This window comes from Dermacentor variabilis, chromosome 1, assembly GCF_050947875.1.
Source record: "Dermacentor variabilis isolate Ectoservices chromosome 1, ASM5094787v1, whole genome shotgun sequence".
Lineage (NCBI taxonomy): Eukaryota > Metazoa > Arthropoda > Arachnida > Ixodida > Ixodidae > Dermacentor > Dermacentor variabilis.
This window is the reverse complement of record NC_134568.1, coordinates 178,064,651-178,091,425: the sequence shown is the minus strand read 5'-3', so window position 1 is coordinate 178,091,425 and position 26,775 is coordinate 178,064,651. Positions and strand designations below refer to the sequence as shown.

Sequence of the window (26,775 nt, the reverse complement as noted above, 5' to 3'; positions counted from 1 at the left end):
TATATGTGTGTGTGTGTGTGTGTGTGTGTGTGTGTGATCTCAAACAGACAGAAAATTATCATTTTATCTTTGCATTGCGCGTAGCTGCATTGCGTAGTCAACCATGGCTGCCACGGGATGACGCAATGAGCCCTTTCGCCGCCGCGACACTTAACTTTTTGCTCTCTTGGCTTATCCGTTGTGTAGCTAGCGCACTAGCGGAGACGAAAAGGGAGAGAAAGCCAGGTATCGGTGCGACAACTGTACTTGCAGTTTAAGGATTAGAAACCTTTTTGCGGCACGAGATTCGCAAAATGACGTCCTTTAATAGCGAGGCCATATACGATTAGTTAGAAAAGTGTTTCAGGGCCCCTTTAAGTCTGTTGATGATTATCTTCATATATTTGATAGGACGATGGCCGCTACATATGTACACCTTTTCCACAGTTGGCTGCAGTGTTAGGACGGGCGCTGTGCGCCCGTGGTGGCACAAACAACTATCAGGGTCAAGGTGCCCCAACATACGTGATTATCAGCTAAGGAAACGATACCCGTTATCCGAAAAAAAATATTGAAACCTGGGACGTGGACGTAAGCCAAAATGCGTTTTATTGAAAGCCAAGAACATGCACGTGAGATTACATAAACAGTGTGGTATCCCCTATCGCTCAAGCGTGAACTGCACGCGGCGCTCCACAACGCCATGAAAAGCCGCCAGACTGCACTTCTGTGCCTTAAAAGCGCTGCGCTAGCGTCGCCACGTGCACCAGAGCTCGCCGTGCTGCACATAATGAGCGCCAGAAGCGGGAAACTCACGGCGCACACGGTGACCATTCGCCCTAACTTTTACGTACACGACGCACCAGGAACAAAAAAAAAGCGCAATGGGTCGAGCGCGTCAGACCTAAGCGCAGGTCAGTGCTGAAAACCTAAACCACCACGAGGACAGAACATGATCGCCCCACCCCGGCGAGAAAAGAACGATGAGGTGCACGTAGTAGGGTGACGTCTAACATACTGCACTGCTTCGAGACGGCGCTTCGCATTCCTAATGCGATGCAAACGAGCAAATGTAAGACGCTGCGAGGCTCCAAGAGGCAGCGCCAACCATGTCCATGAATACCGACATCAAAGACTTGCAAACATTAAATCAATAATTGAGTTCATATCGATGAGTCAAACGCCAATAGTGAGACGTCGTCGAGCCACGGCGCGACAAGCGATGTGAAGAGGTACACGTGACGCCGTCCCACAGCATTGTCGCCGGAGGCAGTGAGAACCGGCCTACAAGCGAACATATCGGCGCAAGCGGTCTGTTCTTCCCGCATCCGAAGAAAGCACATTAGACCGAATGCGACAGGAGAGTCGGCCACGAGATATACTGGGGAACGCGATTCTGCGAAGCGGCGGCCCGTGTGCAAAACGAGACTTTATGTACGATGTGTGCTACGGGGTTACAGAGAGCGAGGATGTGCGGCACGCCGGCGGGGACTTCACTCTTCCTCGTCCGAATGCGGCGGAGGTGCAGACGGGTCCGCCATGAAGCTATCCAGGACCCCTTGCATGCTGCGGCGCATGCGCAGCTCTGGGTCGTCGCCGCCAGCTCCCTCCTCCTCCTCGGTCGTGGTTGTCACCAGCTGCTCTCGGCCGTCGGGACCCACGGTGCGCGTGGTGCGCGTCGTGATGACGCTGCGAAATGTAAAGAATGCAGCACGTCAACAAGTCTTGCCTCTTTTGCAAAATATACATCCAGTCCCTTTATTAACACACGTCGCGGAGAATGGCCGATCACACCCATTAGTGCGGCGTGACTGCGTGCAAACCAATAAGGAGGGTAGAAAAGAATGGATTTAAAACAAAGAATCCTTAAAAAATGCCGACTGTGAGCACTGTCTGACTCGTGAGACATCTTCCCAGTACGTATGACTTCTGTCGAATGATTGAAAAATAACAGAAAATCACATTAATGCGAACAACACCTTGCACAAGACCAATCCGCCGAATAAGAATAGCTCTTCACTAAGTCCTTCAGTCTGCCTGCAGAATGGATCATTCGTTGGTAAGACGCTTGAGGACAGTAAAATATATATAGGGTGCCCCAGCTAACTTGGACCAAGATTTTGAAAAAAACCTATGCCTTCTTCAGAACAGAAATCGTGTGGATATTAGCATTTATCTAAACTTACAGCACCATTTTATTGCTAGTCTTTTTTTTTTGAGTAATTAGCCGAGACAAATTAATTAACCTTTTTAAATATAGCTTGAAACGTTCAGGCATCAATAGGAAAGTTGTGGAGCTCGACAAATATTGCCCAACGTAGGCACTTCCAACGAGATTGACTTAGCGTGGCCATTTTTATTTGGGAAAAACGAAAGCCCGTGGAGTTTACCACGTGACAGCGCGCTCTGTGTGCCCGAATGCACCGCGATTACAGCGCTCTCAACCGTGCTTTGTAAAAACATCGCTCGCTTCGCGCCTTTCGTGCTGCCCACGACAGAGCTTCGCGTTGTGCTTGGTTCGGAGATAAACGCCAGTGGGTTCGCGCGGCAGTTGGATTACAGCGCGGCTCCCGTTTCTGCGGCGATAATTGCACTCTCACGCTAGCAGAATCCATGCGGAAGAAAAATGACAAGCTCCTGAGTTCGAATTTGGGAGCAAGACCCCAACAAGCAAACAGGCATTATAACAAGCTTGATAATGTTGTGTGAATTACGCTGGTTGACATAAAAGGAAGAATTGTAAACTGACACAAAAGGTTGCTTTTTAGCTTCCTGTCCATTCCTTGTCGGCAGAGAATTTGTAATTTAATATTATGTGCCTTTTCCACGTCATACAAAAGTTTAACACAGATGGCTCTTTTCATGGATAACGGTTGTAGAGATTTATTGACTGTGATGTCTGTCTAAAGAATGTGTTCAAACAAGTAACCCTCTGCCATAATGTAGTATTGGCACCTTTTCAGCACGCCCGATGTAGCTCTTTTAATGACGCAATACGGTATCTCGCTGCAGGCCTCGGGAATCTATGCCTTTAGCGCTTCTGGTGTAGTTGTAGGTTTGTGGTACGCTCGGTCTTTCACCTGTCCCCACAAGAAGTCAAGAGGTGTCAAGTCTGGTGACTTTGCAGGCCAAGCCACTCGTCCATGCCGCCGGCCCACTGGCGTTTGAAGGCTTCGACAAGCCAGGCTCGGGTAAGGCTGGTGCTGTGAGCTGGTACACTGTCGTGCTTATACCAAGTTCGCTTTAAAAACACAAGAGGAAAATAACAGCGAAAATCTTCGACTGGGCCTTCCAAGATGTCGTTCATGTACCGCTGAGCAGTGACCATATGGTCAAAAAATATGGGGCCAATTTTTCTTCCGTCAAAGATACCGCACCACACACTGAATGACCATTGGTACTGGTGTCTGGTATGCGCCACCCAATGCGGCTTCGTATCGCTCCAGTAATGCGCATTATAGAATTTAACATTATGCGCATTATGGAATTACTTGTGCTTAATAAATGTACTAAAGAAATGATAAATTGAGTGGAAATCAAAGTGGATGAAAAAGACAACTAAGTAATTTCTCCTATGTTGTCCTTGGTGTCAGGGTTTGTTGGCTCCTTATGATATGACTAATAAAAATCGGGCCCCTTGGTTAACCCCCTTTCTTCTCATTTATTACATAACGAGGGTCTTGAATCCGGCAACATTGATGCCTTCAGGTAGCATGTGTGGGTTTATTGACCAGTTGCCTTCACCCAAAAAGATCACGTACTCGTGACGCCTGCGGCACAAATGATGTTCCACATCTGCTGCCAAGGTTTGTGAGTGATGGCGCTGGCTAACACTCCCAGGGTTGGTTCTATTAGCAACACATAAATACCCCAGGAAGTGGATGGGAAGATGGCACCGCGGTAGCTGAATTGGTAGAGCATCACATGCGTAATGCGAAGATTATGGGATCGTTCCCCACCTGCGGCAGAAAACCACTTTGATTTACATTAATTTATTGTTTCTTTATTACATTTATTAAGCACAAGTAATTTCTCCTATGTTGCCCTTGGTGTCAGTGTTTGTTGGTTTCTTATGATACGAATATATATATGGGGTCCCAACGAACTTTAGCCATGCTGTCAAGTTCGTCTTAACTACATACTCAGTTTGGTTGGTTGGTGGCGGTGAGGGGGGCTAAGTAAAATGTAAAGTTACTATTTAGCTGCGGTTAACGCAATATTTTTTTTTTTTCGGGTTCCCGATTCGGTTACGCTTCGACATCCTGACTTCAAGTCGTTGCATAAAATCTGACGGTGGCCCATTATCGAACTGCCCGCTGCATCACACACACATAAAAGTGCCTATCAAGCTTCTAGCACGCCAGGCTAGCCGTGAGTTCACAGTAGGCACTAGGTTCCTCGCTGTTAAGAGGAAGCGTTAGCTCAGGCCCAACTCCGACGACGTCTGTTCAAATATGTATAAAACGCAGAAACATTTTTCCGAGATAACCACTGGGCCGATTTTAATTAAATTTGTTGCACTTGAGAGATAATGTTAAATTCTAATGACTGTTTGAAAGCGAAATATCGATTTGGGGCCTGCATTCTTTAGAAGGAATTTTTAAAAAATTGGTAAATCTGCAAAAAAAAAATAGAAGCGCCAAGTTTACAAATTCGTAGCTCTGCACCAAGAACACATATCGCAGTTCTGTTAACTGCAACCGTTAGAGCGTACAAGGCAGACGAATCTGATATGTCAATTTATAACTTACGTGAATTTGTTAGACTGTTTATAAGGGTTTTGCAGAAGTTCTACTCAAATAATGGTGGTTTATTTGAAAGCCATGTACAATACATCAACTATGTCTGCTTTAGATGTACTATTAGATGTAACTTAGAGTTGTGATATCATTTTTCATTGCTCGAGTTAGAGTTGTAAACTTCATAGTTTCATTTTCTGAAAGTTTGCGATTTTCAACGTCTTGTTGAAAAAAATTCCGGCCTAAATAATAAATTCACGACAAACAGTCACAAGATTTTAACTTTTTCTTTTAGATGCAGCAATCATCATCAAATTTGATGCAGTGGTTATCGAGAAGAACGATTTCTCCTTTTCCATGTATTTAGATAGGAGCCCCCGAGGTAATGCTCCCTTGTAAGGCAAACAATTCTGGATACATATACCTGCTCCTCAATAACCAACACGGGTTTCGTCAAAATCACTTTTGTCAAATGCATAACTATATGAACCTGTAATTGATATTCGTATTTCTTTGCCCAAACTGATGTATGCATACACCATTTTGTTTTAAATTTCTTTTTTTAAGGTTTCGACCGTGGTACCTCATAATCGTCTAATATTAAAAGTTAGAAACAAACTGCTTGACTATAACATGACACAATGGACTGAGGAGTTTCTGACTCACAGAGTTCAAGTAATAAATTTGAACAACTGCTTTTCTAACCGCACTCACGGCACTTCAAGAGTTCCTAAAGGGTGCGTCCTCGGTCCACTGCTATTCTTAACTTGCATCAATTACAACGCAACTAATGTTACTTCACAAATACGCCTCTTCGCAGATAACTGCGTCACGTACAATGAAGTTGCCCCGCTGACATCTCTGCGCTGCCAGTCTGATTAACCAAACTGAATGACTGGTGCGCCCCATGGCAGGTAGAAATTCACATAGCAAAAACTAAATAGCTGAAATTCGCTTCTGTTACAGGCCCTACCTCTAACCAGCATAAAATACGCAGTATTACTATCGACTCAGCATTTTCAATTAACTACCTGGGTGTTCCCTTTACCTCTGTTTAAGCTGGAATACCAATACTGAACACATTACCACAAAGGCATGTAAAAAACTTGGTTGTCTCAAACTTCAATTACACCTTACGAATGTAGATACCACACTTCGCACATACAGTTCTCCTATCAGGCCCTCTTTAGGATATGTATCCATAATTTGGCACCCCCATCACACTAATATCTCTAAACTACTCGAATCAAGTCAAAAATTAACCTGCACTGCTCTTGTCTTCATAATCGCATTATCAAAGTGCGTACCGCCTTAAAGAAATTAATCTTCCTTCTCATGACATGCGCAGGAAATTAGCCTAGTGGTCGTTCTTTCATAGTATTTGTAATAGCAATATTCCTTTCACTCGAGCCCATATTCGTCCCACAACTCACACCTCGACCCGCGCAGACTATGTTCATAAAGTGAAACCAATATTTGCCCGGACTACAGATTATCAAAATTCGCGTCCAGTTTTACCTATTAATGCGAAACCATTATATGCCTATTTGCGCGAAAATCTGTCGTAGTTGATGGCGTGACCAGATGATGGTATCATCAAAAATGGCCAACGTCGCAAAGAGTAAATAGATGTGGTTGATCCCTCTTTCATAAGAATTGGTAGAACACGAAAGTGAAACGTGTCTTCACACAAGCGGTTGCGTGTTTGCTTCATGAACTCACGGTCCGCTGCCGCAAAAAGCGCATGATTTGCGGGTTGGCGACGGTGTTGCAGGTCTGCTTAGCGTGCGGTGTCCTGTTGGCGTGCGGCGTCCTGCTGCCGAGTTGCTTCGCCGAAGGTACGAGCATTTTGGTCCAGCTCCGTACTGTCTTGGACAAACAGGTGCGACGCGCTCAGCTTCAGGAATGCAAGTGGCAGAGTTAGCAGTATGCACCGCGAATGCACGAAGGTGTTCCGCTTCACCCTGGCGAATCTCTCCGGACCAAAGTGAGATTCGCCGGTCGACTTTGTTGCCTATCTGCGCTGCTTAGCGCAGCAGTTATTAGTTGGTGCCATCCCAAGTAAAGCAGTAGGCGGCGTTTAAGCACTGCTCATGCATGTTGAAGCTGCACTCCGTAGGCAACGAGGCATCACAGGCTAATCGGACGCGAAAAACCATGTGTGGAAACTGTGTCATCACCTCAGCAGAAGGCCTACACTGCCTATACCAGGCTACACCGTGCTGGAGCCTCCGCTGCGCTGAGACAACCGAAGCGCTAACGATTGGCGCTCGTTAGTGCCATGATGCAGTATACTTCGCTTCACCGCTCCTAGATGGTGGCGCCATTCCTGTCAAGAGAGAGTATATTTTACGCGCTCGCGCCGACGTCACATCCGTTACAGGAAGCTGATGATGGACCCGGCACAAAGTATCTTCGTCTTAAAACATGTCAAGAAATGCTCGGACTAACGTCAAATCTCTCGGGGAGGTTTCTGTAAACAAAGTAAACTAATGGTTTTGAAAAGAAAATTTGGTACATAACGGTCTGGGTGGGAATGGAGCCCGGGCCTCCGGGGTGCAACACGCGAGCGCGCTTCCCTGACGCCCCAGCGGCTCTACGGTTCTGGTTGACTAAAGGTGTGCCTAGTGCGGTGTGTAATTTCACACGCCACATTGCGGCCATCTGGCTGACTAATGGTGTGACCTAGTGCGTGAGTCACTGGGCGCGTGGCTGCGCCGCCAGTGGGGAGGAGATGGCACGACGTCATGAGTGTAATAAACGAGGGTACAACATAACAAGCATTAACGTCCAATTCAATGCCGCTGAGCAGTGATTTGAGTTATGAACTACTGGCGGGCAAGCGAGCGTGCTGGCTTGGCGCGCTTTGATTTGGCCTTACCGAGGCGCAGTTAGGACGCAAGTGAGAGCTTACGGGGACAAGGACTGCGAGGAAAAAGAACTCGCCGACGATTACGATATTCCCTAATGCGAAATTTGAGCACAGCTTTACGCGTCTCACTATTCTGTATTATGATTATATAGGTACACGGTTTATATTAGAAAAAGAACGCCATGAACGCTTTAACTAGCGTAGATGGCATGGACCATGGACCATCATGGACCGCACGAGAGTGCGGCACATTGAAAACGGAGCGAAGTGAGGCGCTAATGCCTCGCTAATTTGGAGATCGAAAGAGGCAGCGCATTGGTGACGCATTGATGATACATGGGCGCGGTTCACAGCAGCCGCAGCAGACAGACCTCCGTTCATGCAGCACTTTGTTTCCATACAGACGACGCGCGCTACACTGGCACCATATCGTAGGCATCGTAACCGCACAGCCTGTCTTGCGCAGCACTATGCTTTTCTTCTCACGCTTTTGCGGGGAAATCGTGCCACCAGTGTCAGCATCGACAACATCCACACTGAGCCTTAGTCGTAGTTGTTCGCCATCACCTCTTTGCAGGAGCAGTGATACCCGTCACACATGCTGGTACCACAGACTGACCTGAGCAGCTGATGGCGCGGACAAGCGGAAAGTTTCATCATCATCATCAGCCTGGTTACGCCCACTACAAGACAAAGGCCTCTCCCATACTTCTCCAACTACCCCGGTCATGTACTAATTGTGGCGATGGTGTCCCTGCAAACTTCTTAATCACATCTGCCCACCTAACTTTCTGCCGCCCCCTGCTATGCTTCCCTTCCTTTGGAATCCAGTCGTAACCCTTAATGACCATCGGTTATCTTCCCTCCTCATTACATGTCCTGCCCATGCTCATTTCTTTTTCTTGATTTCAACTAAGATGTCATTAACTCGCGTTTGTTCCCTCACCCAATCTGCTCTTTTCTTATCCCTTAACGTTACACCCATCATTCTGCTTTCCATAGCGCGTTGCGTCGTCCTCAATTTGAGTAGAACCCTTTTCGTAAGCCTCCAGGTTTCTGCCCCGTACGTGAGTACTGGCAAGACACAGCTGTTATACACTTCTCTCTTGAGGGATTATGGCAACCTGCTGTTCATGATCTGAGAATGCCTTCCAAATGCACCCCAGCCCATTCTTATTCTTCTGATTATTTCCGTCGCATGATCTGGATCCACGGTCACTACCTGTCCTAAGTAGATGTATTCCCTTACCACTTCCAGTGCCTCGCTACCTATCGTAAACTGCTGTTCTCTTCCGAGACTGTTAAACATTACTTTAGTTTTCCACAGATTAATTTTTAGACCCGCCCTTCTGCGTTCCTTCTCCAGGTCAGTGAGCATGCATTGCAATTGGTCCCCTGAGTTACTAAGCAAGGCAATATCATCAGCGAATTGCAAGTTACTAAGGTATTCTTCATTAACTTAAAATTTTCGCGCGCAAAACAGACACTTCGAATGTACTGCGCATATCTTGCATTGCGGACATCGATAAGATGAAATGAGGATCCAGGAATCCGAGAACTTTTTTCAACCGCCATTCACATCGATAGCTAGTAAATCGCTGAACCCTGCAGATGTGACTAAAATTTATCGCAAGAAAACATGCACATCTTTCTTCCTGTTAAACACTCGGTCAGCGCGCAATAAGTCTGATGAGCTGTGTGCCTTGCTTTCATGTTTTGGCTTTCCATTTGATGTTATTATACTCTGTGAAACATGGTACCGACACGAACACGAAGTAATACAGTTCCCGGGTTACTTAAGACACTACTTAAATCGCTCAGTCAAGAACGGTGGAGGAGTACTTTTCATGGCCAGAGAAAGCTTCCAGTGTGATAAAATCGACGACTTTACGGCGGTCACACCGGACTTTGAAATTTTGGCCGTCATTCATAACAAAAGCATATTTTCTGTTTTATATCGCCCTCCAGGCGGGAACGTGGCAAAGTTTTTTACATATATGGAAAACTTCTTAGCCTGGATAAATGAAAACAGTTATGAATTCGTCCTGGGCGGTGATATAAATATTAACATGTTGAATGAAACACAGCTGCGTACTGATTTCACTCAACTATTAGAAGCGAATGCATGTTTTAACACAATTACTGCCCCAACTCGCATTAGCAATGACGGTGAAAGTTTGCTTGATGTTTTTATTACAAACATTGAATCTCGAACTATTAACTCCGGAGTAATCAGCGCTCATATTAGCGATCATTTGCCAGTATTTCTTCTCTTGGAATCGTATGTCTTGGCTAAACAACCGAAGCAGTGTCCCCCATTGACTATTTAAGATATTAATCCGTCTACACTTGAGGAGTTCCGCACAAAAATATCAAAAATAAATTGGCTCGAGGTGTACAATCAGTCTGACGTAGATGCCGCGTACGAGTCATTTTTGCGTCTTTTCAAAAAGGCTAAGTCGGAATCTTTTCATCCTAAAACACTGAAGCCTAGAAAAGCTAGAAAACCTTGGATAACCAATGCACTTCTGAATCTAATCAAACAAAAAGATGCTCTATTCAAACGTTTTTTGGACACAAGAGACACATGTCATCTATCCGAATTTAAGAAATTTCGAAATAAGTTAACTGCTACTCTTAGACAAGCTAAGAAAGATTACCTTCACAGGTTGTTTAATCCTGAAGCTATAAAGCGAACGGATGTCACGTGGAGAAACCTTAGCACAGTGCTTAAAGGGGTGGAGACATCAAAATTTTCGTTCATGCGTTTGTTGATTCGAACGTTGCGTCATGCTTCAGGGAGCACGATACACACAGCGGGATTCATATATATCCGATAAATAATTTAATAATAGCATTATTATACCGAGCGATTTCGGTTTCGGTTTCTGGGCTCCGGGGGATGCTATGACGTCACAGAGGAGGAAACGCAACATGGCTTGGTCACGTGGCCCACAAAAAATAGTGACGTAAAACTATGCTGCGTCGTCTGCTCGCGCATACGCGTGCTCTGCCAGCAGAGGTCAACCACTGGCGATTCGAAGTGCATGTCGCGATTATTATAATTATTGCGAAGAGCGACAACAACAGTAAGAAAATATTGCGGCTTGTGAGAGTCGGTGATTCATTCCGAAGCGCCGTAAGCATTAGCTTTGAAGTGAACCGGAAAAGACCTAGCGACGATATCGGCGGCGCCGAACGATCCGAGGCGGTGAAGCTGCCGTTGATGCCAGAGCGACCACTCCTCGGTCGCTGATTGGCCGCTTCGCCGTACGGCTGCCGCACAAATGGGTCCCGGGCCCGTCCTCTCTACGGCAAGGAAATCTCGCCGTTCGCTAGCAAAACCGCCGTCGCACGGGGGCCCGCGAACGGCAAACGGAGTGCGGCGAGTTTCCGTGCCGGTAACGTGGACGGGCCGGTAACGTGGACGGGCCGGTAACGTGGAAAGGCCAAGCGAAGGAGAGTCCGCTCCGAGCTGCCGAACTACGCGACTATACGAGGAGAGAAGCAGACAACACGAACGCCGCATATCCTGGTCCCTTTCGGAGTCGGCCGGCTAGTGTTACACTCAAACGTGTAAAGGCCCGTCCGCAGGGCAACTCGCCGCACGCAGTTTGCCGTTCGCGGGCCGGCATGCGGCGTTCGTGTTGTGCACTTCTCTCCTCTTGTGTCCGTGTCTGGACGCCTTGCCCCTTCTTTGCATTAAGAAAGGATTTCTATATGCCTGTAGCTCGGTCGTAGTGGAGGCTATGCTCGGTTGCTCGGCTCAGCAGGCTCCGTAATCGGCATTTCATCGCTACTCATCATACGTCACGTTTTTGTGCTGGTGTGCTATGACGTCAATATTTTCGTTCCTCCTCTGTGACGTAGTAACTGCCGCGCTAGCGATGGGTCTCGACTACGAGAAGGAGTTTTTAATGACTCTTTGGAGCTCAATTAAAATTATTTTGAAATGTTTGCAGCGTCCAATACCTCGTTCTGGGTGTCCTTGCATACGGAAGCAGCCTACAACATGCTTTTTATAGCCTCAAAATTTGGTGTCTCAACCCCTTTAACATTGGACGTCAGCATTCAGAGGGCGTACGAGAATTGTTAGTTAAGGGAAAACGTTCATCAGGCGCGCATTTAGCAAACGCTTTTAATAATTATCTTGTGTCCCTCGTAAATAGTTTGCACGATCCACGCTCCGCAGAGTACCTCAATTCCAGAAATTGTGATAGTGTTTTTTTACTTCCAACTAGCGCCGAAGAAATTTATCTCACGTTCTCCGCTCTGCGAAATAGTAAAAGCTGCGATATTGATGACCTGCAAATACGCCCCGTAAAACACGTTTTAGATCTGATATGCCCAGTTCTTGAGCATGTATATAATCTGTGCTTTGTCAACGGTATATTTCCCAAGCGCATGCAGCTCGCAAAGGTTACAGTGCTCTTCAAAGCCGGTGATAAAAACAACCTGTCCAACTACAGACCAATATCCATTTTGCCTGTATTTTCAAAATGCATATAAAAATTAAGAACACAGAATGACCGCTTTCAGCGAAAAACACAATATTATTACTGACTGTCAGTTCGGTTTCCGGAAGGGTCGCTCGACAGAGTTAGCCTTACTAACACAAAAGGAACTAATACTACAAGCATTTGAGCAAAATTTAGTGACACTAGGCGTTTTCATCGATTTTTCAAAGGCCTTTGACACAAATAACCACACCACTCTGCTAACAAAACTTGAAATTTACGGTTTCAGGGGCCCCTTCCTTGGCTTAATCAAAAGCTATCTGCAGTTCAGGTGTCAAAGGATTTCAATAAATAACTGTATTTCCGATAACTTACCCATTCATTCTCATGTACCTCAAGGAAGCATTCTTGGACCTTTGTTATTTAACATTTACGTAAACGACATAATTAATATTGACACCACTGCCTGATTCATCATATACGCTGATGACACTAGTCTGTTCTTTACATCTGGTTGTGCAAGGGACCTGTTGGCTCTTGCGAACGCTGCTTTAAGTGAACTTAATCGATGGAGTTCATTGAATTCACCGTCTATAAATAAAAACAAGACAAAGGCTGTACTTTTTCAACCTAAAAACAAAAATGCCCACATTGACGGCCATTTGCTAATGGGTTCCTCGATTATCAACATTGTGCCATCTATTAAATGCCTCGGGGTCGTATTTCAAGAAAACTTACTTTGGAATCTTTATACAGACTCAGTTGCTAACAAAATCGCTCGTGTTGTGGGAATACTAACGAAACTTCGATTTTTTCTTCCCTTGAGCGTCAAAAAATTGCTTTATAACTCTCTCTTCCTGTCCCATCTTAATTACTGTCATTTAGTCTGGGAAAACACGATGTCTAACATCACAAAACTTATTCTATTGCAGAAGAAAGCAGTGCGCGCTATCGCCAATTCTTCATATGACGCTCATACGCAGCCCCTTTTCAGCGCCCTTAATTTACAACCTGCCACCTCCATATATCGTAGTATTTTACTCAAGCGTTTCACTACTGCGAAAAAACAGAACACGAAATTTTTCGAGCATTTATCTCTATTGACAATGAATTCTAACATTTACAACACACGTCACAGAGAAACATGGTATGTTCCAAAAGCGCGCACTAACTACAGTCAACAAATGTTACGCCACACACTGCCATCTTTGTTAAGCTCATTGGAAACTCAATAGTCGCCTATCTCTCCTTTTAATAGGCTCATTGTGTATTCCTTTTTTTTCTATTTTTTTTTTTTGCTCTGGTATACACTGACGCCATGAATGCTTAACCAATTTTCTCTGCTTGTCAATAACTTATGATTTATAGATGTGAATTTCAAGGCTGAATTATTTGTGTCATTTCATACTATTCGCTTTCTGTAATACAATTCCTTGCAGCATTCTATTGTTGATTTTTCTACCCGTATGCATTTCTGTTATACAATGTTCACTAATGTTCACTTTTTTTTTCTCGTTTATCCATTATTGTATGTTTGTGTTCTCTTTATTGTGCACAGTGCCATTTTTGTAGGGGGTACAGGCCCCATCAAGCCGAATTCATTTGGCTTTTTGTCTGTACTCCTGTCATCTGTACATGTATAGATGCAAATAAACTTGAATTGAACTCTTATCCCCAATTCTTCCCAATTCAGGTCTCTGAATACCTCCTGTAAAGATGTTGTGAATAGCATTGGAGAGATCGTATCTCCCCGCCTAACGCTTTCTTTATTGGGATTTTGTTGCTTTCTGAAAGTTTACACACACAAAAAAAATGGGGCGGGGGAGTGTACATATGAGAAGGGATGGAGCAATTTTGTCGTCATTGTTTTTATACAATTCAGTTCTGTAATGTGATGCAGTTTTATCCAGACGCAGAAAAACAACCAGGCTAGCATGAAATGTTGCGATTTCTAAATATGTTTATTATTAGTTACCTGCCCGTTTCTTTACGGTGGAGATTTCGGTGAAAATGAGAACGGTAGCAATTTACAAGACGACGACTTCAAGAGAAGGCATGGGCACCCTACCGTGGCCGTGTCCTAATGAGGGCATCCTCACCCCTCATCTGCCCTCACTCTCACACGATGAGGTGAGGCTGAGGTGAGGAGCGGCTTCGAAAAATTGGTGAGGGTGAGGGAGAACGGATGTGGCGAGGGCGAGGGAGTGTAACGGTGACGATGTAAGGCTAAGTGAGGAAGATGCGATTCATATCATTGTGCCTATTCAAATGCTTCTGTACACACCCTGCATGGACCTGTGCAAGGTCCGCAGTAGTGTATAAATAATAAAAATAAATAAATATATTGCTGAAGTGCAGAGGAGCCACTTGGATCATATGAGTCATAGAATTGAGATCTGAAGTTTTGAAGCACACTGGCAGGAAGCCTCTTGAGCTCACTTGTAACTGATCTGAGCAATAGATGGCTGTTGGTGTTAGCTGTAGCAAAACTTAGCGACTGGGAGCTGTAGCAGCAATGAAGCTGGGAAGAGGGACGGCCACTTTTTGGTGTCACTCCAACGTTTGTTTTTTCCACTGATTACCACAGTTCAGCACACTCCTATATCCGAAGCAAACATTCTAGAATTCACCTTTTCTTTCTCTGATTAGGTAGGGACTGTTACGATCGGCCTGCAGGGGTACTGCTCTGCAAAGCTATCTCAGCCTGTTGCAGGTGCTTCGATCGACCAGCGGTGGTGGCGCCCTTCAGAGAACCGGCGAAGACGACAGCGCTAACCGACCATGAACTTCCTTCGGAGAACTGGAGACTACGGCGACGTCAATCCACCATGCACCTTCTTCAGAGAGTCGGCGACGGCAGCAGGGCTGGCCACGTTTGGCCGACCGTGTATTGTTGGTTGATTTGCCGTGGCCTTCATGGTATATTTGCATCAAGAGAGCTTTTCTAACAAAAGGGTGCTTTGCGGTACGTTTTTCCTCGGGCCCCAGGATTCGTCACAGTCTGCTGACACTTGTGGCGACTACTGGAGAAAGTCAGCTCTGGAATTTAGAGGCGCCAGCTAGAATCAAGCGTGACCACCCGGCTACGAGGACCCTCCCAACTTGGTGGGTTCTAGGAATCCAAGGTGCGTACGTGTGCGTGTGAGCCCTCCCCCTCAAAGGCGGGTCGACTACACCCCAACGACTGTGGACGGTCCGATTGGAAGAAGGTTGGACAGTAGTTGTCCCTCCCCTAGGGATCTAGGGAGGACAGAGGCTTTTTAAGCAGCAGTTTGTTGGCTGCTAGCGGCGTGCTCGAGAAGCAGTGTGCTTGGAGCTGTGTGCTGTATGCTTCCGTCTTGCGTGCTCCATTTGGGAGTCACGCTAGACTGTCGAATGCATCCCTTGTTCTAATGTAAATATGTAGATAATTCCTGTACTCCTAGTCCCAACCAAGAGTCAGGTCCTCCCTACAACCCCGACCACAAACCTTACAGGACAAAAACGTGAGCTTGAGGCTTTTCAGACATTGACAGCGTTTGTGGCTTAGTAAAGGCAACACAAAAAAATATGACGTTATTATAGCAAAAGTTCGACTACAGTCCAACCAAAACTTGTTTGATGCTTCGGCCGGCGCACAGAAATGGCGGTTGAGGGACGTTATTTACAGTAAACAAGCAACTTAAGAATGTCGTGCTGTTGCACTGATTCTCTCGAATAAGCGCAACATGTAACTGTTAGTATAACAAGTAGTTGATTAGTATCTAATCACTAATTCCAACAAGCTATCCGCTTTCGATTCCCTGTAACTAGAAACTATCACCATAAAGACAACATAAAATTAAATTATGGGGTTTTACGTGCCAAAAACCACTTTCTGATTATGAGGCACGCCGTAGTGGAGGAATCCGGAAATTTTGACCACCTGGGGTTCTTTAACGTGCACCTAAATCTAAGTACACGGGCGTTTTCACATTTCGCCCCCATCGAAATGCGGCCGCCCTGGCCAGGATTCGATCCCGCGACGTCGTGCTCAGCAGCCCAACACCATAGCCACTGAGCAACCACGGCAGGTCATAAAGATAACATAGCTCGCGATTAATTATGAATATTACAGCACATGTCCCTATAAACAAATCCATGTGCTTATACGCTTCGACAATTGCAACTCCAGGGCAGGCAATTATATTTGAAAAATAAGTTGACGGGACGAGTAAATGGTTTATTTAAAACTGTAGCATGCTAAAGGTAAAATATTGGCATACCAAAGGATGACAGCGTTTCAATGTGAGAGTGGAGGGGGGTGGGCAAATTTTCAAGGTGAGGGTGAGGGAGGAAAGCCAAAAGTGAGGGCATCTGCCCTCCTCCATTCGAGAGTATCGGCTCAATGTAAGGAAGAAACATTAGGAGCTCACTTGCGGCAATAAGAAAGCATGCTTATATTCATTATTAACATCGCACACGGATGCAACGCAACAAAGCGTTTACTGGAACAAGCTTCCGGCTGCATTCGTCGTCTGAACAGCCTGGCTGCTCTCGGCCTTGCTCTCTACACACGAAGGGAAAGAAGCAAAAACAAGAACACAATACATTTTGCTTTCTGTCGCTTTTCCCTTTCGACCTCGAAGAGCATAAAGTTGGGATAACCACGGCCGCTGGATAGAACGTGGTATGCACAAAGGTGCCTCACCGAGTAGCAGTGACTGGTCGCGAAGAGTCATCCAAAGCTGACTCTGCTTCCATCCAATGGTCTCCGCCTTAAAGAAAAATAATGGTCATGTCATAGTTGTTAATTAGAGTATCGGTTGGGCAACTGACTAATATGTTGTACAAAAACCACAAGTGATAGGCCAATGTCACTGTCACAGCAGGCTACAGCAATCACATTCATTTAAGAAAAAGGCGCACTAAACAAGAAACTTGTGAAGCAGTCAAGTTCTACATCGTGCATATTTCTAATTAAACTAATCACGATTAGTTGAACTGTGAGGACAATCTGTATGAAACATGCAGATTAAGCTTCTGTGCCCATCTTTAAAATAAAGCAAGTCAGACCATTATCTGCCGATCACCAATCTTTGGTGCCCCCTTTTCTCTCTAAAAGCACATGTATGCCAACATAACAAAACGAGTAAAATATATATAAACATATATATAAACAGACAACGAAAGACAATCTGGGAAGGAGATCAAACAATAAGCCATAAAGCCCACACACACACACACACACTTCATCAACACCAGTGCAGTTCCCGCCAGCCTACTCAAAAGGACAAGGGGTCAAAGGAAGGTGGAAGGGTCACAAACTCAAGGTCATTGGACAGGGGACGTCTTGTCTCCATCTACCTGACAAGCGTTGAAGCCCAGGACAAGCAGACGAGGGCGCTGTTGCGGGGGGGTCGGGCACTAAGGGCTGAGGGCTGGCCCGCGATGAGCAGACGCCAACGCCGGAGTCGGACGTCGGAGTGTTCTCTGCCGACGACTGCTGGCAGCCAGCCAGGTTACGCATGTACTCCCGCATTTGCAGCCGCGCGTCGGGGCCCGTAAACGTGACAGTCTTCACTATGGGCCGCACCAGCACGTGCTGCGTCACGTGGACCACGTTACCGGCCGCATCGAAACCTTCACATTCGTCCTTTTCCGACGACGGTTCTATGGAAGAGAACGAAGCAACAAACTCACGGCTTCGCTGTTCAGCGTCTGGACCTGCGAACGTCTGCGTGTGCAGCCGCGGCTCTGATGTCACGTGCCGTTTCACAGTCCGTGTGACGATTAAGTTCCCTTTTTCATCAATCGTTTGGCGCTCCTCAACTTGCTCTTCATCTGTCGGTGAAGCGGCAGAACGTAACAAGCACTCCCGAAAGCGCTCTTCGATGTCGTCAGTTGATCCGTCTCCTACAGCCGGCATTCGCTTATTTTGACAAGGATCTGTAGTGGCATAATCCAAGTGTTCCTCTGTGAAGTTTCCTTCCATTGGCAGAACACCCTCAAGAGACAATGACTTGCCCGAAGCGGCAAAATGTAGTGCTTCATGGTCTAATGTGTCCGGGCTGGAAACCATGGTTGATTCTTCTGCAGAATTGAGGCTAGACATCATTGAATCAGTGTCACATTGGTACGTCGCGTGAGTATTAGCAGAGCTGCTAGGCTCCAAGGAGTCTGTGCTTGAGACAAGCGTGTCATTTTGCGGACGTTCTTGTGGTCGAGCCAGCGACTCTGTATCCGAAATAAAAGCTTTTGTAGAGTCTTGGTCGACCCATGTGAGCGTGTCAATACGTTCTACGACCACTGGAACAACGAAAGGTGAAGATGCAGGCCGGGACATTGTTGGAGATAGCTCTGTCGTGCGAATCTGGCTTGAGAATTGGTGCCAATTACGGGAAGTATCATCTTCGGTTCGAACCGAGTCCCATTCGATGTCCCGGGTTTCATATAAGGAATCCTGCAGTTCATTACAGTCATCCTGCAGGGAGTCAGCATCAGCAGATGGTTCTTTTAGTTGCAACGAATCCTTATCTTTACTTAAAACCTCTTGAAGCGAATCATAGCGTTCAGAGTCGTGAAATGAATCGTGCAATGAGTCCAAGTCCGTGGACTCTTTTTGCGTGCAACCAGTAGTGTCCGGACCAAAATTAGATTCAGAATCATCAATTTCCCTGTCCCGTAGAGAGTCGGCGTCAAATTGTGTTGCAGTGGACGCGGAGCTTTGTCTATCAACGCTGTCCACCGAGTGACCGCTTTCAGTGCGTGTAGACAAAAAGTGTCTCTCTGTCCTGGACCAATCAACTTCTTGCTCGTGTGCTGTTCGAATTTCATCTGATTGCGCATCGTCAGCCTTTCCGTCATATTGTTCTTCGTTAACACTACTGTCTGTAGCCACTTCTCGCAATAAAGTGATGCCATTCTCAACACACACAGTAGTTTCATGCCCTGAGTCAGAGGCTTGGCTTTCATGACCCTCGTCGATTTCATCAAGTTTTGGAACAGCTTCTCCGCGTAGCCGAGTGTCGACACCTTCAGCTTCAACTATTTCCTTTTCCAGCCGTTCAAATTCCGTAAGCGAGTTTACAGATACACTATCTTGCTCGCTGCCTGCACCATTACGGATTTGATGCTGACGACCACTGAACGAATCGCTAGACCCGACGCTCGATGATTTTGTGCCTGATGCCATCTCAGCTTCAAGTCTCTCGAATTCCATTAAAGAGGAGGTGGAGGCATCGTCTTTTTCGCTACCTTTCCCAAACGTCCTACGTCCACCAAGGGTATCGTAATCTGGCGTGGAACCACGTTCATCTGATATAGGGCTAAGTCGCCTTTTACCACGCGTACGAGCACGCTCATCGTCGTATGCTTCCTCCTCTACTTCTTGATGCGTATATAGATCACCATATTCTGCTCTGACGTCTCCGACGTACTCATGCTCATAGGATAAATCATACGGAAAGTCTTGTTGGCCTCCATTTCCTTCCTGAAGTCGACTTGCTAACAGCTTGACATTTTCAACGTCCATTCCTTCCTCTTGAAGATAAGAGCTTTCATCCGATGTATTCGAAAGACCAACGCCGTACTGACAACTCTGATGCATTTGAAGAATATAATCTTCACATTTGCTGGCGTACAGCTTGACGTCATCGGCTGTAGCCCTCCCAGAACTAGACGACACACTTTCGGAATGGGGCTGGTCTTGGAATGAGCGACTTACTGAGCCGGGCAAGAAGGTGTACCGATCATCTTCAGGGCATTCCTGCTTAATTCCTGTTTTATCGTAACTCATTGACTCCTCGGTGTGAATATGTTGAAACGTGTCACCACTGACATCATCTAAGCGCTTTTGTGACGAGTTACCTTTGTCATCTTCGCCATCTATTTCGTCTACAGGTTCTGGTGTGGCTGGACGTTCAAAAGGTTCCTTTACAGCAATGTTTTTGACTTCATAACGCACACTGCAGCCAAGATATTCGGTCATTTTATCACAGTATTCATTGTAGGAGCTGGAAGATCTACCCTGTAGCAATGCTTCATCTACCGCGCTTTCTACTTCTTCAGACGACAAATCACCCTGGAACGTTTCCGCGTAGAAGCCTTCCTCTCTTAGTTCCGTGCTATCTTCCTGTTCATCAAGTTCACGGCTAGAAGACACTTCGCCATGTGATGGTTCGAATATGGCGACAGCGCCCTGAGCCTCTGCTTGGAGTTCAGGCACACTCTGCTCTAGAACAGGTCTCAGAGTTTGAGCAGTGAGGTCGTCATACTCCGGCACGTATTCCACTTCCACAGGGCCGTTTACTTCCTGAAACGGGGGAGTGGCTTGATCATTGCCAGCATTGTGGTCAGCCTCTGCGTCTTCAGCCGCCACAGCCTCATCAAAGGGCAATGAAACGGAGTTCTGAATTCTTGACTGTGGGCAATGCGGTTCCGTCTCGCAAGAAAGGCGCTGCGCCTCCACCGCATCTACTATGGTCTCTATGCTAGTCTGCCATGTGTGCTCGCTTTGCGTGGCCGAGCTTTCCGACATCGAGAGTTGTTCTTCTTCGTGACTGCTCGCCATGTAGTCATCGTTAGGACGAAGCCGACGCTGTCCGTCAAACAGTGCCGGTGAACCCGCTCCATTTAAAATTTCTGTTCTCCAGGTACTTCTACCGGAGTCGCCTTGAGCGGTGGACGAGCTGGCAGGCGGCCATCCAGTGCAGCTACGTCCTAGCTCTGCTGATACTGCACTTTGAAATGGACTGAAGACACCTTCAGATGACGATGGTTGAGCGCCAGTAGGCCCGTGCAGCGTTGGAGCTACTTCTTTAGCCACTGGCTGCCAGCTCGGCAAGAACGGATGTTCCACTCCACCGCGAATTACTGATTCAGGTATTTCGGCATCATATGGCTCCCGTAGAACAGATTTTGATCGTTCCGACTCGTTGTCAGAATCGAGTTCTTCATGCGCAGAGGCAACAATAGTTTCGCTAGCTTCAGAAACCTCCATGCTTCCTAGGTGCCCAGAGCTCTCAGAGTCTACGGAATAGGCAGAGCCACGCGAACTCCCACTCAAAGACGAACGCGCCGTTGCGAAGGATGTATCGTGAGATGATGCTGCTGCGGTAGCGTAAGATCCAGACACTTCGCCGTCTTGCGATGTGGCACATGTCTCGTACTCTGAGGAGGCTTGCCCACTTAGTATATTCACATCAAATTCGGATGACGTTGGTCGACTAGCACCAGGCGTTTTACCAGAATCCGACGTCATTTCAAATGAATAATAGTGGCTGTGGTCGGTTTCAGACCCAGAATGACCAGTGTCCATGTCTCTAGATGACCTTTTTTCACTTTTCTTCTCTGTTCTCTTGGATTTGGATCTTAGCACGACAGGAGAGGTGGCGTCTAGTTTTCCACTGCTTGATCCATCGTCTCCGTCTTTCTTTTTTGGTGGAGAGTCCAACTCTGGAGAAAGTGTTCCAGCAGCGCACGTAGCCATTTCATTTTCATCGTCATATGAAAGCCCACTTCTGCTAGACTCCGCGAGAGCTTCCTCTTCTATCACAAAGATGGTCTCTTCAGGTTCCTCGGCGACCTTGTCATCTAATTCCTGAGCGCCTTTGTCCCCACTCTCGTGCGAGTGCTTGTCACTGTCACCGTCTTTTTGAGAGTCACCGCATTCAAGAGCTATGGCACCAACTCCAGAGGCCGAGCGATGATGCGATCCAGATGCCCTAGGACCATCACTGTCTGGAGATGAATTGCGGTCAGAGGAGGAGTCTTTTCTGTCTCCTCGACACGTTGCAGTGATGTGCGTTGGGGACTGTTCTCTTTCCACAAGATCCTCGTCTGATATTTCAGAAGGAATATGCTCCAATTGAGGTCGCTTGCCACCTGTACGTAGTTCTGGTAGTTGCGGCTGAGTTATTTCTTCATCATCCGTGGCTGCATTTTCATCGTGCTTAACTACACTTTCTTCTTTAGCTGTCATGTCAGAGGCTAAATCTGCATGAGCTTCCTCCTGTTCTGCAACAGGTGCTTCCCAAGTGACCTGTTCATCGTGTACTTCAACACTCTGCACAGCTCGTGGCGAGGCTGGAGGAGTGGGTGGTATTGGTCGGCCCCGAATCTTCGACATTACGTGGTCAGCCCATTCCTCTTCATCTTCGTCACTGTCCCCACGACGCGATTCGGGTGTTCGGGCGGTCATGTCCGATACTGTGAGAAGACCAACACCGAGAAGCCCCTCTGACAATTCTTTTTTCTCTGGGGCATTTTCTTTGGGTGAATGATCAAATGCTTCATTGAAGATAGTGGGCTTAACCTGTAGCTCCATTTGTTCGTTGCGTTCTTCAGCCATCAGTGACTGCGGACGAGGGTGGACTTCCTGTCCCACATGGTGCAAGCTCTGCTCCGCTTTTAGAAGTGCAGCTTTCGCAGTTTCCTCGGTTGACGCTTCACGAACAACTTCATAAGGACTCCGGCTGCCCGTCGGGCTCGACGATTCTTCCACCGGGGACGACGTGGCGTCGATAACGTCTTCACCGGCAAAAGCGACATTCTCAAAAGCCATGGCAGTTCCTCCTTGGCTTGGCGGACACGGTGACCCTACTTCTGATGACGACTCCACCGACGACTCGGAGTACCGGACTGACTTCTCTTTGGCTGGCTGCACCTCGGTCGGCGACACACCAACGCGCACTTGCATGTCTGGTGTCAAATACTCCGGATACTCCTGCGCAGGAGATATGTCTTGCGCGGGGCAGTAGGCAGTCTCTTCAGGTGGAGAAGCCTCGAAAATCGGTGAGCGCTCCCGACCCCCCACGCTGCGCCCTGCCGATGCCGCCGGGTCGGCAGCCGCCGATGGCGCATGGGATGGCTCGGCCACTGCTGCGTCGCGGCGCTCTAGAAACACGCCATGGAATGAAAAGGGTTAGTGAGCGCGCAGCGCGCCACGCTATCGGTGTCTTCGATGTTCGACAGCATGCAGTCAGCGAACGCGGCGGCTGCCAGCAGCCTACAAGCGCAGCTCGACACGTGTGAAACAAGCGCGGTGCACAAGTGCGTCCGTGCCATTTTAACAGTTCTTACCAGCAACAGCCACAAACAATGAATGCAGGGTGCAAAAAGCCTTGCTCAGTGCGCTCGCGGTTTCTCTCTACATTTTTTCATGGTACTCACATAGTAACAGCAGTAATAGTATAAAACGATAATCATGCACGCCTTGTCAGCCATCGCACATATGCTAAAATTTACCCTGTATGAAAAAAAAAGTGAAACTCTAACGAGCGCAGCATTTGAACGTTTCCAAAATGCCATTGAATCTTACCCTACCAATGAGGTGCTGCTCGCACAGCTGTGCGGCTAATTCCGGAAAGTAAGATATCTTCGACCTTAACTGAAGACGATCTATTTTAATGACTTTTCCGAGTCTCGTAATAATGGCTCAATGCTAGAAAACAGCAATTTTACATACACAGAGGCTACCCACACTTCCCACAATAAGCTGCTTTTTGCACCCATCTTCCTTGTGGTACATATGAAAACTACCCTTGAGAGCAATCATACACAAAACTTGCTCACAACTACTTTTCCACCACGGCGGATCCTCAAACTAGCACCACACAAGAATATGTGCGAATATTTAAGACGCTCCAGAAATGCACAGACATTTAAGCAATCTGATGTTATGAAAGCACCTAGAGACAAGTTTTATACAAGGGACAGATGGGTATTTTCTGCCGAACACCACACTACACATTTTAAATTAAACGAAGTTTGCTTCAAGCTGGAAAACGTGTGGGGCTCAAATTATATAGTGCCCGTTTCAAACAATCTGACACTCGTTAAATACCACATTCACTCTATTCTAACGTGCCCTCAATTGTAACAAGCACCTAACAAAATGCGACTTCGTTGATGGTAACAAGCAACCTTTTGAGTTACATACAGATATCTGAAGAGCCCTAGACATTCAAATCTAAGGTACACATAAATTTTAGCAAATCTCTCTTTACATAAGGATAAGCAGAATTAAGTACTACAATACAAAGACTTCCGATGTTTAACTAGTAATTTCAATATGTAAGTGGAAATCTTGAAGCCTGTACTTGCTGTGGATAGACTGTAAAGCTATCTTTTTAAGCACAACAATACCGCAAACATAAATGAGTCATTTCTATTGTGAGCAACCCACATAGCAAATTGAGAAGGATCGACATTTGGGTGAGTTGGTGCTGGTTGAACATCTTGAAGGGGCAGCACAAAATGACGAAGACAGAAGGCAGGAATGTTGTCCTGTGTGTTCCTGTCTTCTGTCTTAGTCATATTGCACTGCCCCTTCAAGATATAATAAATTGAACTGTGCACAAATTGAGATACCTATACTGCAAGACTATAACCTCGAAGCTGTCACCAAAAGAACCCTAGCTGATGATGCTGCGAAATCATGAAATGCAAATAATTACACAGGACTTTCTGAAGATAAAAGACCTCAGATGATGATCAACTAAAGATAGTCTGATAACGCACAGGAGCACAAATGATATGTTCTCACAAGGAAGTTTTCTTGTAGAAAGAGAACATTAAAAAATGAGAAAGGCACCAGATCCACAAGACTGTTTGCACTTAAGTCTGGTTCTTCATGGCCAGTACTCATGTGCTGGTCAGCCTGTAGCCACGAAAACAACATTCATGCCTGAACTTTATATTTCATGGGCTACTCCTCTTTCCTCAGCAACCATCGAACTAAGGTGTTTACATACCTCAAAGCTTCATGAAGGTTATCTTTGAGAGTGTCAGTCTTTTCAAGCTTCCAAGGCAAAGAAACTTCATATACTCTTTCCACTTTTGCAATAGAGGACTTGAACTTGTCAAATACGGTGGATTTCAGGTGTGCATTTCAGTCGCCACTAATGCTCATGTTTCCCAAATCCCAAAAATGACTTGAGACGTTTTCATCAAAATTTCCCCAATGGGGCATACAACTATGTAGCATGAGCAGTCACTATAGTCAAAACGCGAATTGCCAAGCCGCTGGGAAGTTACAAACCCAACTTAGGTACAAAGAGCTTTGTGAATCTGTCCTCCGATATACATATTAAACGCCACTTTTGAAATTACAGGATAAGCAACCTATTTCTATCTACCACCTTCCTCTTTAATCATATTTTTTTTTCTTTTAGCTAAAATGTAGGCAAAATTTTTTTGCTACAATAAAAATCACTTTCTTATGTTAGCAGTACCCCACATTAAGGCTTCCAGAGTCTTAATGTCAAGTAACACTCTACACTAAGGCTGAACTTAACTACCATACTTGTGTCACAGAGTATATAGTGTGAACAGAGAGAAAAACTAGAATTTGAACTAACATTTTGATACCAAACATATCAGATTAAGCTGAAAACTTGTAGCCAATGCTTCACATGCAAGAGTTATTCTATGCTTAAAAACTAAAACAGACAAGCTGTGAAGATACACACATTAAAGAAGTCCATAGCATCAGTACCCAGTTCTTGTTTTCAAAAATTGAAAGAAGGAACAAAGCAGGGATGACAGCATCAATCATGCAAGGGAAGCAGTATCATTATCACTGCCTTTAATTGCAAAGCATTTTCTGGTGCACTATGCTAATAAAGTAACACTGGTGAGACAATATAGTGAACAAAATGGCAGTGGCATTTACTTCCAAGCACCTGAGAGAGCCAGATAGAATAATGCATTCTTCTTTGTTAAAAACGACACTTACTTGTCTTATTTTTATTTACAAAATAAAAAATGCAGCAAAAGATTACACCTAGAAAGCTATCTGGCTGTTTTGAAACATTGTGCCTAATAACTTGAGCTCAAAGACTTTATGAATGTAAGTATAAATTTGTGAACTTCATAATGGGTCATGCACTGCAGTGTACTATCACACTTCAGTATGAGCTAGAATGCAAAGTCGTCTGTCAAAACGGTCGCAGGTTGTAGATAATACTGAGTGCAATAGTACATGATCTATACTTAAGTACTAAAAGTATGGTCACTGCAGTGTATCGAGCTCCTTATTGTCACTTTGCAGGTCCCGATGCAATGGGTGTATGAAGTGCATGTAGTATGCATAGAAGCTAGCCCATAGAATGTCACTTGCAGAGAACTTGTTTTGAACTAGGTTCTGAAGTTTACAAAGTCTCTAGCAGCCATGTTCAGCCATGCAAGATAGACAAAAGTGATGCAAAAATGTTCTCTTATGTAAACAGCTTTTGTAATTGCTTTTTAATGCTTTGTAATTGCTACCATGCAGAGTGACAGTTCCTTCTCTTTTTTTAAGCATGTGTACTAGTGCTCGCCTCACTTCTCTTGAAAGCACTATAATTTCACATTTCCAACCTCATAGAGATCCAAAAATATGTGAGCAATTTCAGCATTACTTTCACAGTGCGTCTCTGGCACACAGATGATAATTCATGAAGCAACTATCTTGAATTTTATGCATACAGTGTTTCATTGAAAGGTCCAGTCAACTTGGAGTTGACAGCAATGTTTATTTATATCATCATACTAGAAACATTATGGTTATTTTAACCTGCATCTGGTCAAAGTTGATCAGCCTGTTTATCCCAACTTCTCAGTCAAAGAAAGGATAAAACAATATGTAGTGATGCCCTTTCCACACTATATAATAAAGCGATTGACAACAGCATCATACTGCTTTCGAAGCCTCCAAAACATTCAGTACTTTAGTGACATGCAAGACTACCTCAATATCTAAAACCTGGCCTTGAAAGTGAAGTTTGAA

The 26,775-nt window shown here is 45.7% G+C and overlaps 1 protein-coding gene across 1 annotated transcript in view; it reads right to left on the bottom strand.

The window, feature by feature from the left end:
- Positions 1-571: 571 nt before the first annotated feature.
- Positions 572-26,775, bottom strand: part of LOC142588471 (uncharacterized) — a 334,812-nt gene continuing 308,608 nt past the window's right edge. Inside the window, exons 42-44 of the mRNA XM_075700246.1 lie at positions 17,373-22,901; positions 16,717-16,783; positions 572-1,668 (exon numbers count right to left, since the gene is read on the bottom strand). Coding sequence (XP_075556361.1) covers positions 1,473-1,668; positions 16,717-16,783; positions 17,373-22,901 — 5,792 coding nt within the window. The 3' untranslated portion in view covers positions 572-1,472. The remainder of the gene's footprint in view (positions 1,669-16,716; positions 16,784-17,372; positions 22,902-26,775) is intronic.